The following is a 15,395-nucleotide window of genomic DNA, read 5'->3' as shown; positions in this document are numbered from 1 at the left end:
AATGCTTACCCTCATAGCATCAAATATGATTTTTAATTAATTTTCTTATAAATCATTCATACAAAATTGCCATTATGCTATTTTCTTTATTACAGCTATAAAAATCTTTTGTTAATTACATGGACTAAGGGAGATGGTAAGGACAGAAGGGAGCAAAATTCTATTTAAAAAATAGAAAAAAAAAACTATACAAGAAAAAAAATGTTCTTGGATTGTGATAAGTAGTCTAAAGTGGTCATGCAGATCTGGGGGTCTCCAGCACAGTCGGAAATGATCAAATGAGTGTCTAATGGATGCTGAGAGACTCCAGTGTAAGACATTGTAAAGCTACTATCTGGCATGTCTTCCAAGGGCAGTTTTCAGCTTATTCTATCCCTTGATGCCATGGGACAGGAACAAATTCTCAGATTAAAAATTTAGCCAAAGGCACAATCAGGGAAAGATTACTGCTTATGCCTGCCCTAATGGTTCTCTGAGCGCCATTTTCTTTATTGCTAATTACATCATATACTTAAAAAAAAATGTCCTATTCGTTTAGGAACAGTTTTACCAGTTTTAGTAGCTTTAGAGGAGAATAGTCTCAAAATTCTTAAACACAATGTGCATTACAAATACAGAACAGAAAAAGAATCCCTTAAATGGAGAATCATTTGCACTAGGCATACTGTTTATTTACTACAAGTCTTTGGTGACAGTATGCAGCCACTGCAACTTCTGAAGGTGCCAATTAACGATGCCTTTGAAAAAAACTAAATGAACACTGGCATGAAAGCACATTCTAATGGTCTGATTTATATGCATCATAAAACAGGTCAAGGTCATACTGAAACAAACACCTAAAGACAGGTGGGGTAGCTTGACAAAATGTACATCTTATACAAAATAGGTCTTTTTTGATGCTGTACAGCTGTCCTGATATTTTCAGTTGTCGGATATCGCATACTATACATAATACATATTTGCTTAGTTTTGTGTGTGAAAATACAGATTATGTACAGCAAGTCTACGTTTGTCATGATTTGTCGATGAAATTGTGCAAGAATAGAAATGAAAATCTAAAAATGGGATGTTAGGAATACAGGATAAAAGCTTGATACAGTAAAAAAAGAGGGTTTACTGAACTTAAGAGTTGACCAGATGTGGGCCCGTGGTTTCAAGACAACTGTATAGATGTTACTTACACATTGCCACTGTGTCATGTTTAAAGACAAAGCAATTAAACCTAGCTCCGCAAAGTTCTGGAAATTTCTGGTATCTCCATATGTAGTGTATGCAGAGCACAGCATTATCTCCTTTAGAAAGAAACTATTATAAATCCCAAATTGAGATGGCTGACAATATAAATTCAGATACAAACATTTTGAATATTCAGATTTGCTTTGGGGTTCTTTTTTCCATTTTAATTCCAGCCCTCATTTAAAAAGGGCAGTTACAAATTGGAATTTGTCATTATAAATGACAAGTTAATTGGAAACTTGAACAGCTTTCCAAAACACATCAGAAAGAACACAAAACATAATATAAATCCTGTACTACAGCTATGCTCCAAAACTATTAAGCAGACATCTACTTGAATTTCGTTGAGACTTGAACCATGTAAAAAAAAAAAAAAGTAGTTTATCAGGTAAATAAATATAAATGTAGTGTAATTAAAAATAATTTGGTCAGTTCTTTTTCCATCATTAGAATGCTTTTCAATGTGGTAGGGCTAAAAGCAAAGTTTTATAATGGAAGAGTTTTTTTTGTGTGTTCTTTTATATTGTGGCTTATTTAAAAAGAAAATAGAAAAAACAGACTTTGGCTCACAGCTAGTTCACTTAAGTCCAGTCACCTTCACAAAAGGCCACTTAAGCATGGTGCTCCTTCAAGTCATCAGACATTCAAGTACCTTGTGAGCAGAGACTTGCAAAGAGCTCCACTCCATCATAAAGACTAACACTTCTGCACAGGAGACTGCAGAGAAGAGCAGGGGTCCACCCTCTATGCACAATACCCTTAATATAAAATCAGTGACAGAAGGTGTACGTGTTTTATTTAATAAAAAAAACACACTCCAGTTTCGAAACAGGTAAATTGAGGACATTGGTTAGTAGTGATGGAAGTCTGGTACATGGGAATGAGGAACAATATGGAAAGAACTACAAAGGGTGAACAATGAGGTGATATCAAGAGCCTGATCATCCCCTCACCGAAAAAGAGGCAAAGGACAGCTTGCTGAAATTTGGCCTGTGTGTCAAAAATGAATCCTGCCACATGCATGTAAGTGCTTTCCCCAAAACAGAACTTCACAGGAGACTAGAATGGCTTGTTTTTTCCATCACTAAAATGCATCTCTCTATTCACCCATATTTTAAAAGGCAAGTAATAAAATCTTGGCACTGAAAGAATTAGCAATTAGCAAAAAACATGTGCATGTCCAAATGTGCCTCCTTAATATAATGGAGATACTGGCAATGAAGAAGAAATGAAGACCATTACCCTTGTTGATATGAAGCAGTAAATTCTGCTTATGTGACCACTACCTTTGTCATAATGCGTGTACTGTTTACATAAATTACTGAAATGATGCAAAGAACTAACCCACTAGCATTCCAAGATAGTATGTAAAATTACCAACCCCCAGAAGACATGCTTATGCTAAATGCAGAAGTGGTCAGTTATCCAAGTCCTCATGTGCGAGTGGTGCAATTATTGAAAAATGGGAGAGACATGGCATTGTTAGCATGTTTCAAGACTGGGAGCTAAGGGTCATTTGTAGTTCAGATCCTGATGTGTCATGATATAGATAGTGTAAAGACACAATACTGCTGCATCCCTCCTTCCTTCTCCCATATTCTGTCATGTGCTGGCAAAGATAGTCAGTCATTTACATTATTCATTATGAAAAAAAAGCCTTGTGGTCAATAGTGTGTGCTCGGGGTACGTGTATGTGGACCAGAGTCTCCAAACAGCACTCCCATCTTGCCTGCCTGCTCTCCCACAGTGCACTGAGTAGAGCACAGAATTGGAGCCACAGCTAATCAGCTGCTCTGCTGTGGTCCTATTCCTCTCCACAGAGTGCTTCAGTGTCACCTCCTGTATGCCCAGTAGGCGGTGCCCTTCTGGTCAGAGCCGCTCAATCTCCCTGTATTTCTTGCGGAGGATGGAGACCTGGTCCTTGAACAGGACTGGGTCCAGTCTCATTTGGGAGTGGACCAGGGGCATGGCGCCAAACCAGCTGGCGAACTTGTTCATACATGTCTGTCGCTGGGCAAAGTGGTCCGGGTCTGCCCAGCGTGACGCTCGGGACGACTGCGAAGAGAAGGAATGCCTCAAGGTCAAATGCTTCTAAGCATTCATGAAATGAAGCAGCTTTGTTATCCTGAGGTTATTAGTATTTAAAAAAAGAATGAAAAACCAAGAATTGAAAGTTTGAGGAAAACCAACACTTAAAATACCCTACCTGTCCCATCATGGTCTCCTTATACTGCTTCTTCTGTGTGACCTTGATGGGTGGCAGCTTGGTCACGGCTGATACCAGGAAGTTCATAAGGATGTCCTCACAGTTAGCCAGCTGGTCTACCATGTTCTTCAGACTGCTGGGCAGGAAGTGGGTATATAGATAGTGGTAATATCTGGAGAACAAACCCAAACTCCAGTTAGGAGCACAGCAGTGTCTGTGCCAGCCATCATGACTACCGTAAGGCCATCTAGATGCAGGACGTCAAAAAGGCTTAGCCTCTGAGCGATGTGAATGGAAAACATGACTGACTGCCTGGAATTTTAGGCCAGAACTTTTAGGTCATAATTCAACTATTCAACACAGCTCACATTTGTTATTCATGCCCTGTGTTTGGTCAGTAGGAACCTATCAGAACTGCTCAGAGGACATTGGCTGCTGGCTGTTGTCACAGTACCTGTGGTAGATGGCAGCTCCAGTTAGAACCATGGAGTAATCATTGGTCCATTTGGAGGTGTAGCCCCAGCGCTCCTTATTACTGTCCCAAAAATGACTGCGGGCAGGGTAGCCAACGATCCTCTCGGGAAAGCTCTGCCATACAGTGAAGGCAAAGTCCACCTACAGAGCAACACACAGTGCAGATGTGACACAGTGCAGCTGTTTGGCATGCCTAGGACAACTTCTCCAGATCCCTTTTACATTAGAAACAATACTACTACACGAGAACCAAACAAACAATCACAGCTTTCCTATAGTCAGAGATATAAGAAAAGTTAGCCAATGCAGGTTCCGAAAAACACCCCCCTGCATCCCTGTTAGGTGCACTTCTTAGATCAAATATTTTAAACAAATAACTACTGACACACATCAAACGTGTCTGCGCCCGAAACTCAGCTCGATATAAAATCAGCAGTGGGTTAAACAACAGCCCCAATATGAACAGAAACACAGCTCTGCTAACATCACAGAGAATTAAGAGTAAGTACTAAGCCCAATAATGGCAGTAGCACCACTTGTGCATCTGGAAGTTTAACATCCCACCTATCTGAAACATACACAGGAGGCAGCCAGAAAGGCAGTGAGGTGCAGCCGCAGAGGAGACTGGAGGGGCTACCGGGGGAACCACTGCTCACCTGGAGGAAGCTAGCTGGCCTTCATCAGAGTGAAGCTTACTCTGAAGCGCAGGCCATGCTCAAACAGTAATGAGCAAGTATGGGGAGAGGGCAGGAGTGGATGTGTACGTGTGGGGTGAGAGAGAGGAAAGAGTGATGGAGCAGTGGGGGGGTGGGGTGTGTGCTAGGTAAAGTGAGCTGTAGGGGCTTTTCCATGCTGACAGGTGCTCTGCCAACAAATGCTGTTCTGCACACACGCACAAACACACCCACACCTCTTCACCCACATAGAAACACACAGGAATGCACCCACATACAGTCATAGGGAAAGGGAACAAAACAGCATCCAGGCCAAAATTCCAGAGTGACATACCTCTGTGGTTGAGAGCACAGTGTCTTCGTCCAAACTCAACACAGCATCATTGGTGATGCTCTCATATAACAGAAAGCGACTGCTCATCACCTGCAGAGCAAGAGAGTAGGCATGTTTAAAGATCCCTTTACAGGTCCATTATTTGCTCATTTGGTTGCCTCTAGTCTCATTTCAGTTTGTCTCAGGGCTGCATCTGTCTGATGATCAGATTTTTTCTGTCTGCAAAACTGCCACACAAGGAGGAACCTCCCCTTCCCATTCCCATTCCCATTCCCATTCCTCCCACTGACTTCCTGCAATATTCATAGCTTTTAAATATTTTGTTGGTGTGTGCGTTCAGTAAATGAGGAGAGAATCTTTGAGGAGGTCAGCAGCACCAAGATGGTAATGAGATCAGACACATACAGGCCTTAAAGCAATGAGTAAAGTGCAGCCACATTACCTGATGGAGTGTAACAAGACCTCCCACACAACACATACTTACACCCTACATGCAGGGCATATACAACAACCTATACACTCAAAAGCACCCACACATTTCTGTACACTGCAAAAAAAAAGCACATAAAAGTACCACCATAACAGATAGACAAATACAAAAGTCATAGGGATATATATGAAACAATCACAACACACACAGAGCAACACCCACCGCCCCCATCATATCCTCACACAGCCACCCACCCCTGTTGAAGTGCTGTGAGGAGGCAGGTCACAGTAAAATGCTCAGCTGTATAACCTTAGCCATGGTATGAACGCTTATCAAGATGAAACACATCCACACACACACCCCTCCTTTTCCATTAACCTATCATTAGCCTATTGGTCAACAATAACAAAAATCTAACATCTCGATAACTAAAGACGATACACATAAAAATAATCTATTTTTCTGAGGAGAAAAGCATATCCCAATTTATCATCTAACAAAAAAGTATCTTCACCCACTCCTACTTTTCACATTTTGTCTCCTTTATCTTCTGTTATGATATGGGAAACATAAATGAACTCATTAGTGATAATGTATTTTAACAATGAATAATAATTATACAGCCTTCAGACATCAATCATATTAATAACCTTTCCAAATTTCCATGTTCATATTGATACTAAGTTAATTCCAGACATATTAAACATCCAAAATATAATAACTATTTGAAAGCCACTGAATATTATGCCAGTGACAAACTGCACACACTGAAAGAATGTGTGTCATGGAGAGAGATTCTGTCTGAAGTGTGCAAACACACAAGGAGGCACAGGGTTACACCATCAACCATGGCTTAGAGGAGGAGCATCTGCACCCTTCAGTCTAGATGGGCCTGCACTGCTCTATCTATCTATCTATCTATCTATCTATCTCTCTCTCTCTCTCTCTCTCTCTCTCTCTCTCTCGCTCTCGCTCTCGCTCTCTCTCTCTCTCTCTCTCTCTCTCTCTCTCTCTCTCTCTCTCTCTCTCTCTCTCTCTCTCTCTCTCCTTGTGTGTGCATGTGTGTATGTGCAAGTGGCTCTGTATTCTGAGCTTCAGCACAGACATTTGAAGGGCCATCCACACCCCTGCCATAAATATTCAGTGAACAATCAATGTCAGTACCTTTTGTATGGCAGCATCTATAAGAGGTGTCAGTATCATTCACTTCTTAAAACGTCTGAATGCATCTAGTGCCAATTTCAGTTTTGTTTCTCAAAGACCCACCTTGTTCTCTCCTTCAATCACTATGACTGGCACAGAGGTGACAGGCCACCGATGCTTAGCAGGTAAAGGTTTGTCGCAGTTCCACAATACAATGATCTGATAAATAGAAAAAGAAGAAGAGGGATGGAGAGGAGGAGTGAAAGTGACTCAGTGAACAAAAAAAAGAAAAGACCAAAAGTAATTAAGCCAAAAGTTATAAGCAGGAAAAAGAATTTCAGTGATTATGCCTATTTATTCCTTTAATTTAGTCATTTTTCACCTTTGTTACTTTTGGCCCTTAGAGCATACATTCATAGTAATTCAGTGTTCAGAAAAGATATTTACATTACTTTTAAAAGTCTGAGTATTTTGAGTGAGCTGTTGTGAAAAAGGGTTCCAGAGTCTTACTGAACCACGGACTCCTCTTCAATTAGCCTTTGACTTTTAAGCATCTCCATTGGTACAGGTCTGCCCCTAATGATCAATTCTATTTCATGATTTACTAATATTAAGTTGCTACGGTAATGCCTTTAAACAGCAGATCTCCGCATTCCTGCAAACTGCAAAATTACAACTAAGTAATTTATGCCTTCACCTTGAAGTGTCTGATTAATTACACTAGACTGTGCAGGTTGGCTCGTTTTACTTTGCAACTCAAAAATGTTTAATGTAGCTGGCTTTCTTCCAAGCTCCACCCTTGCACACTGGCTGTGAGATCTGACCTTTCCGCAAAGACCACTGCGCCATCCCTACCCAGCGCCCCCAACAGGCACCACACAGCCACACAGGCTCCACTCCACCCCCAAAGTGCCTCCAGCCAAGGCTCTCCAAAGCGCCAATCCAAACAAACACCCTGGTGCGAGCCTTTCACAGCTTTCTTTCAGGGACATAGCAGGAAATTGCAAGGGTTTAAAAGAGTATAAATTACGTGCTTTTACTCAACTGCGATGGTAAACAGCTGTTAACGCCGGAACTGAATGCATGTGTGTTTGGGAGTGGTGAGAAGCACAGTGGAGCACTTGCTGAGGTGTATTTTTAACAGTGATTTGTTGCAACTTCCTCTGACGCTAACTGGAAAAGCTGAAAGGCAGATGGCATCTCTATCAGCTTCCCCTTGTTCTGAGGGTGGAGGCATGTATGTGTTTGTGCTTCTAACAAACAGAATGGCAGGTCACAGCAGGAGACCCTGCAGTTAGCGAGATCTTTTAGCGCAAAAGCTCTTCGCACAATATTTCCTATCATTTTACTTCTATCCCCCCCTCCCACCCTCGCCACCTAGTTTCGCTCGAGGGCAGAGGGAGGAGCATGGCCCAGGAGATGGAAGCAAAGAGTGCTTGTGTAATTGCTGTTCCCATCCTTCCCTCCACTTTACTGGAACAAAGTGAATTTGATTCCCATGTGGACTGAACGACAAAAGTCATTCAATTCGCACCCTGCCACCACAGGGAGGGGAGTTACGCAAGAACATGGACATATGGAGCTCCCTGCAGCCAGAGGAGATGCAGAGATTATAATTTGCCAGCCTTGCACCTCCCTCCCTCCACAACTATCTATTCATCCATCAATCTATGCATCTACCAATCTATCCATCTCTCCACCTCTCACTCCATCTCTCTCTCTGAGGCAGAAAGGAATCAATATGTCTTGGTTCCCAGGCTTGCTGGCTCTGCAGAAGGTGATGGACACCATGGAAACCTCGGGGGGCTTGGGAGGCCAGGACTTGGAGTCCCTGGCAGATCTGGAGTCCCCTGGTTGGTGCAGTGCGGTGCAGTGCAGGCAGTTGCACGTGCACACGACCCCATTTTACACTGCTTTTGGGGCAGAAACAATATGTTTGCTCTCAAGTGGAAACGAGGCTGCAATGTGAAGGTAACTCTAATATCATGATGTTCAGCACAGCTGCAGATCAGCCATGTTGCTTAAAATGTTTATTTTCCATGTTTATTATGTTTAAGTCTACCTTCATTTAATCTGTCTACTAAGGTTAGTCTAATATAATTCTGGTGGGCATCAATTCTAAAGACTAAATTGGGACTCTAATAAGGCAAAAAACATATTCTTATCCATATTATCAAACTAATTAGCCAGTAAGAATGTTTGAGATTATTTCTTCTGATTGCAAGGAGCTGAACAGCAGTATTGTTACATCCCTTGTTTCTTTCAATCAGAACTTGATGAATATTTACCATCACCCTGATTTTGGTGTTCACTGACTTCAAGAGACATGTAAAGTTTTCTAGCTGTGTATTATATCGAGAGGAACTGTATTGCCTCAAAGTAACATTTGAAATGTTGGCAAATGCTGGCTCTCTGCATTCCAAACCAGTAGTGTTGGCTAAGTGGTGGAGACTGGATTCAGTGATCAGAGCATGTCCTGTCTGCAGCAAGACTGAGGAGTGGTGGTGCAGCTGAAGCCTGGTACCTGAGAGCAGTATGGCGACTTGGCCACAGCCATCAGGAGCTTGAGGATGGGCTGGGACTGTGAAACCAGGGGCGTGACGGCGTGGATGACTGCAGTGAACCGGGGATGTGCCTTGATCCCTGAAGAGGAGGGAGAACACAGGAACCCATCATCATCAGCATCGCTCACCAAGAGAACATGGAGCCAGCGAGAAGCCAGTGTGTTGGCCAGATGATACACCTCACAGCTCCTCTCTTTTCCAAATGATGGGTTTCGCCACAAGTATCAGATGCACATGACAAACAGCTCAGACAAATTCTCATGACAAGCAGCCTTTTGCATCTTGTTCTTTGGTTATGTCTCCCTTGTGCATATAGAGGACCATTTGAAAACGCATCCCTGAGCCTGTTATACATCTGAAATGACAAAACTGTCCTCTTAATCTCAAAATGTCTGCTTGCTACTGTGAGATGAATTCATAGATAAGTGAATGATCTCATATTTTTTCATCAAGAGTCTTTTATTGATTGTGCTGCCAAGAACAGAAGATTAAGATAAAGGCATATGTGGGAGGATTCATGGTCACATGATAAAGCAGTGTAATGTATGACTCCAGCTTGCCAATATGGATTTTGCCATCCAATTACACTGGCCATTTCAATAATCTATCACAATGCGCAACAGACCATCATTTAGCTTCATGTCTAAATCTGGAACTTTGGGAACTGCAGTGCTTGGCTGTCAGCTTCTATGCCAATTAAGAGGCATCATACAGGGAAGTTCAAAAATAAGGCAGATGACAGGAGTTAAAAATGAGGATTAAAGCATTTCAAGTAGGGAATGGTCATAACTTTGTTCTGTTTTTAGATAAGGAACTCTGGGATCTTTGAGGGAACCATATCATTATTATTTTATAGAATGTCTAAATACATGCACTAAATATATGAAATGATAATTAATTCTGATAATTGTGGCATAAACAAATTTAACACGTCATAGTCTGCAAACTGATTTGGTATACATTTTAAATGCCAAATTTCATTCCCAACCTCTCCTTATAGTCTTTTAACTTTAGAAAAGCCTTAATCAGGATGTGACAACATTCTACTTTTAACACAACAATATGCACCTAAAATGTTATCCCAAGCATACTGTCCCTGCCTGTGGAACTCCAAACATGACATAGGAGACTTACCCAGCCCAGCATAGTAGAAGGGGAAGTCCCCCAGATAGGTGGAGTACTGGGGCAGTGTGAAGAGGCCTCCAGGATGGCTGTTCCACATCAGGTTGCTCCGAGCTGTGTGCTGTAGGACTCTGTCCTGAATGATCTGCATACACAGACAAGAGGAACCATTAACTCATTAGCTCAGCCTTGTTAAGGACTCAGGACTCAGTAAGGAGAGAATTACCAGTTAATTACTTTGTCACTACACTGAACTGTATACATGGATGGATTACAGCTGAATGAGCTGATGTAACATACAATAAGAAATGTGTGCAGGCCTCATTTGAACACATTTAATGGAGATGTCAAATGCCCTGCAGCACTGGGTCTGTAAACATCGAGGCATTGCTTAGGTGCCTGTCTGCACCAGTCCCGCCCCTGTTCACAGGAGCCATGGTTGAGCTGGCCATGAGCCAGTCCCTAAGTGCCAATCACTGATGAGAGGCACAGACAAAGGCAGACAAAGACGTAGATGAGAGGCACAGACAAAGGCAGACAAAGACGTAGATGAGAGGCACAGACAAAGGCAGACAAAGACGTAGATGAGAGGCACAGACAAAGGCAGTAGAAGAGGCACAGACTGAAGTGGTAAGCGGGAGACACAGATTGAAGCGGTAATCTTTGCAGTTGACATCATGGCCCTCACTGAAATGGCAGCCACTGTGGTGACGGTGTAGTGGTTGGCAACTATGGGATCACCATGAAGATAAAAGAGGAAGGCTTGGTAATTCAGCATCCCCGACATATTCTTAACCCTACCACTGAAGTGCTTCCACATCTGATAATAAATGGCAAAAAAATGTCATGTGACGTAGCAAAAAAGAGTGGAAAATAGCTCATTCAGTGGTTTTCCCCTCATGTTTTTTTTTTTTTGGGGGGGGGGTGTTAATAACCATTTGACTGAGCTGAAAAGATTAACTTGTCCTCCTTTTGCCCTCCCAATAAAAGTACTTGTCATCTTAAAAATGCAATCTGAAGAAGAGCTGAAAGGCCGTTTCTCTTGCCTGTCTGGGATGCGGATGCCTACAGGCCTGGCCAGACCTGCAGGCACGTGATTGACGATTCAATTTCACAACGGGAACACTCACAATCTTCCCAATGGAGCTTAATAAATAAAAGCAGCTGTTAGGATACTTGCAGTTATTGCCAGGAACTGATAGCAGCCGTGTCCTTGGTTACCAGATGAATGCCTGGGATTGGCTGAGTGGATAAGGGTTGTTTCAGCGGACTGTAAAACCGGTAAGAGCCTTTGGAAAGGCAGTTATGCAACTCTTTGAGGGATGAGAGTGTTTATGCTATAAGACCTCAAAGATCTGATTCAGTCAAGAAAAAGAAAAGCTCATAATTGTGTATGAAAACAACATGCGCCAAAGTGACCTTATCTGTGACCAAAGAAAAATAATTTAGCAATTGCTTCTTGTGTCTCCATTTTTTGGTCTCCATTGAGCATATCAGAGACACTCTGTCATGTCTACCATGACCCGCTTTACGTGGAGTAAAATAGGCTTGATGAGTCCTAATTCTAAACTGGAGTTTAAAAAAAACCTCAGACTGATATGAAACTTTGAAGCCAATTATATTAATATTACATTTACAGCTTTTGGCAGTAACCAATATCTAGACCAGCTTACACCAGTGCTCTTGCTGTCTGCTGAGAAGTTACTTATCCTTAGTACTGGCACATATAGGCCCACTAACTGAGATTCATCCCTACTGCTTGAATAAATCAGAGTGACCACAGGGGGAAGGTTGCATTGTGGGTCTTTGTCCCCTTTGGGACTCAACTGTGGTCCAGCAAGTGTTTCTAAATGCAGAAAAGAAGTATCTAATTTCACAAAATCACAAAGTGAACATAGATTAAAATGACCACTGCATTACAAAATTGTACAGAAACATGATGAATAAAGCTAAAGCCCAATGAGACTCCATTAATGATATCTAACAGCTGTTCTTCACTTTGTACCAGAGACATCTGCAACCAGCAGTAGGCAGTTTATGCTTTACTGTTCACATCAAATGCAGCATCAAACATGTCCACGATGGTTAGCAGAGAACAGAGGAGCATGATGGCCAAGCAGGTTGCCTTCAGACACCAGCATGCTGAATCCATTACATCCCCAGTCAACCCTGAAATACCCTGAACATTTATCTTAGCAAAGGGAGAGCCTGTAGCCAGAAAATGACACCTCAGCACTTCATTTATCTTCCCTTTATCACTAATAAGACTTGAATCTAACAATTTGTTGGGACAGAAAGGGGGACAATTACCTGTAGGTGCTCTAACATCTTAACAGAAATTAGTTGTTTTTCCTCTTGGATGGAGTCTTAATACTTTGATCAGATTTTGCTTTGTTAACCACAAGGGAACATCTGGGAGTAAACAGCAGTATTGGGAGAAGCAGTCCATGCTCTGACCGTCTTTTCCTTTAGATTAAACCAGCTTGCAATAAAGCTGCCTCTCAGTCTGCATTTTTTACCCCTTAAAGGTTTGACATTGTTTATGGATCATTCAGTGATGTGATGGACAGATAATTCAGCACACCAGCTCATGCTAGTTACCATGGTGTTCAACCTTTGCCAGGTGTTCTGAGTGGTATACAAATACAACTCTCTCAAAGTTATGTCGATGTGTGTGCGCACTTGTTACTGATTGTGTGTGTGTGCATGCATGTGTGTACAGTCAATCAAGAGTGAGCAAGAGAGAGACCCATAAGTGTGTGATTTACTTCTACAGTAGTGAGGACAATCTTCTCCACTGATGAGAAGTAAGCCTCCCACAGGAACTGTGTCTGAAGCCTCAGAGCCAAGATCTTGTCCTGATGGATGGAACGCACTGTGGAGGGGATCTGTAGAAGAGACAGGTAGGAAATGTGGCGATGATGTACGCTGATCCCTCATAAATGTATGCTGACTCATCAAAAATGTTAAGTCAAGCTGTACACAGATTAACACTTAAGAGCTGATTCAACATTGGTGTGAGAGCCAAAGAGCCACAATGAGAGAGACAGTGAGAGGTGTGAGAGAGAGAGAAAAAATGGAGATGTGAGAGAGAGACTTGGGATGGGGTGGGGCAACATTTCTGACCTGCAACAGGAGCCTCTCGTCTCCAATCACAGCGCCTGTGTTCCAGTCGATGACTTCAGAGAAAGGGAGCTCCCAACCGTTACTCAGCATGACGGGCACACAGGCTGCCTGTATGCACCCCCACCCCCAAGATGAACACACACACACCCCCACAGAGAGAGAGAGAGAGAGAGGTCACCACTATGTCATTCATGGTGTATTTCTCATTAGACAGCTATACAAAACTGGGGCCAAAGCTGGAGAACAGAAAGGGCATGTATTAGCAGAACATTCCACTGAATTAAATTAGAGGAGATTCTACATGGCCACAGAGGGCGTGGCTGCTATGGCAATGATAATGACTCAAACAGACCAGCTCCACATACAGACCACCAACACTGAAATTCAGAGAGGGAGACTAGGACAGGGGCAACAGAATGTGTGGTTCAGGACAGACTGCAAAATGCTCTTAGAGAGAGCATGTGAGAGATGAGAGGGGTGGTGGTGTTGGTGTTAGTGGGGGGGGTAGTCAAGGTAAACTCACCTGCAGCGCCTCCAGGAAGCGAAATGACCCGAGCCGCCGACCTCGTGGCACCAGACAGAAGGTGGAGTTATGGAGCATTTCACGGTAGTCATATCTGCACCAACACACACATGCAGGAAAAGTGGTGATGTTTCTTATTGACCTAAGCAGCCTTACTGCTCCATTCTTATGCATCTGTCCCTCCCTCCCACTTGCTCCCTCCATCTCCATTCAACTCTCTCTCCCCCTTCCTTCCCTCCAATGGTCCCTCTCCCTCCCTCTTTAGTGAACTCTGCTTTCTTGCTATTCAAGCAGAACAATCAGGCAATCTTGGGGTAATAATCCATGAGTGACATCTGCTTGCATAAGCCAAGCTGATTTTCAGGTAGTGTGTATAGATTCTAACCAGCTCCCACTCACTCAACGACACACCCAACCACCGCACAGATGTCTTGAGAAGATATATAGTCATTTTCCATATCAAAGAGACAGTCATTGCTCCGCCACATGTGCTCCAAGCTCACTTTCTACTCCTCTGACAGACACATGCATGCACGCACACATGAGAGGGAAAACACAACCTCACACATGGGCCAAAAGGTTAAAAGACTGGACCATTATTTATCCGGTAGAAAACCATTCATCATTTACTAGAAGGTGATGGTTAACAGAGCACACACAATCCCACACACACAGAGCTCAGTGTCATTGATATGCCCACCATGGTGCTCTTGCTCTGAAGTTTATCAGAGGAGAGGAGAGGAAGTCTAGCCAAAGCTGCAGCCCCACCCTGCTTCCCTGTGGTCCATTCACACAGGCCATAAAGATTATTCCTTCAGATACTAAGAACTCTTCTCCTATAGAACACTACATGAGGTACTTATAAGTGTGACTACAGAATTCATGCAACACTGGCTTGTGCCAGAAGTATATCATTATGACCTTTTGTCACACAAATAATGAGTACACTAGTAACACAATCACAACACATTGAAGTCAAATAGTTTAGTGGTGTTTTCCAGCTTCAGTTGTTATTGTGTGACTTTAATAATACCTAGTTCTACAGCTATGTCTATGTGCCCATTTTATCAGTAAAAGCTACTGAGTGAAACACTAATGTTTATTTCTTGAGCATTAACATTGTGACTCAGTTATGGATTCACCTGAAATAGCAGTGCCAAACCTGCCAACATGTTCGTTACACTGTCATGCTTACTAAATACAGCACTAACATCTGCCCTACGAAACTGTTATGCATTGCGATGCCCATAAGAAGTGCACATCAGTTGTTTACTAATTTTGCCATTCCTTATCAGCATCAATACAGTGAACTACAGGACTGTATGAGCTTGAAAGAAGAACCTGAATCTCTATCAGTGGCTGAAGTTGTGTGTGTGTGTGCAATGAGTGAGTGAAAGAGTGAGTGAATGTGTGCACATGTGAGGAAAAGTCTAAAAATATGTTAATTTTAAGGTATTTGGTGATTATTATGCATTATTCACAAAACCATGTCTCAGGGGAGAAAAAGAAAAAACAATAAACATCCCCTGCAACCCCCCCCCCCCCCCCAAAAAAAAACCCCAC

At 42.5% G+C, this 15,395-nt stretch overlaps 1 protein-coding gene across 1 annotated transcript in view; it reads right to left on the bottom strand.

Annotated features, from left to right (window-relative positions):
- Window positions 1-14: 14 nt before the first annotated feature.
- The window catches only part of ext1b (exostosin glycosyltransferase 1b), a 54,639-nt gene continuing 39,258 nt past the window's right edge, over window positions 15-15,395 (bottom strand). Inside the window, exons 2-11 of the mRNA XM_027027029.3 lie at window positions 13,833-13,926; window positions 13,310-13,417; window positions 12,952-13,071; window positions 10,196-10,328; window positions 9,022-9,140; window positions 6,621-6,716; window positions 4,925-5,014; window positions 3,897-4,057; window positions 3,443-3,614; window positions 15-3,291 (exon numbers count right to left, since the gene is read on the bottom strand). Of these exons, the coding sequence (XP_026882830.2) occupies window positions 3,106-3,291; window positions 3,443-3,614; window positions 3,897-4,057; window positions 4,925-5,014; window positions 6,621-6,716; window positions 9,022-9,140; window positions 10,196-10,328; window positions 12,952-13,071; window positions 13,310-13,417; window positions 13,833-13,926 (1,279 nt within the window). The 3' untranslated portion in view covers window positions 15-3,105. The remainder of the gene's footprint in view (window positions 3,292-3,442; window positions 3,615-3,896; window positions 4,058-4,924; window positions 5,015-6,620; window positions 6,717-9,021; window positions 9,141-10,195; window positions 10,329-12,951; window positions 13,072-13,309; window positions 13,418-13,832; window positions 13,927-15,395) is intronic.

This window comes from Electrophorus electricus, chromosome 2 (genome assembly GCF_041902795.1).
Source record: "Electrophorus electricus isolate QZ-2024a chromosome 2, ASM4190279v1, whole genome shotgun sequence".
Classification (NCBI taxonomy): domain Eukaryota; kingdom Metazoa; phylum Chordata; class Actinopteri; order Gymnotiformes; family Gymnotidae; genus Electrophorus; species Electrophorus electricus.
The sequence above is the reverse complement of the archived record's forward strand: the minus strand, read 5'-3'. Positions and strand labels throughout refer to the sequence as shown.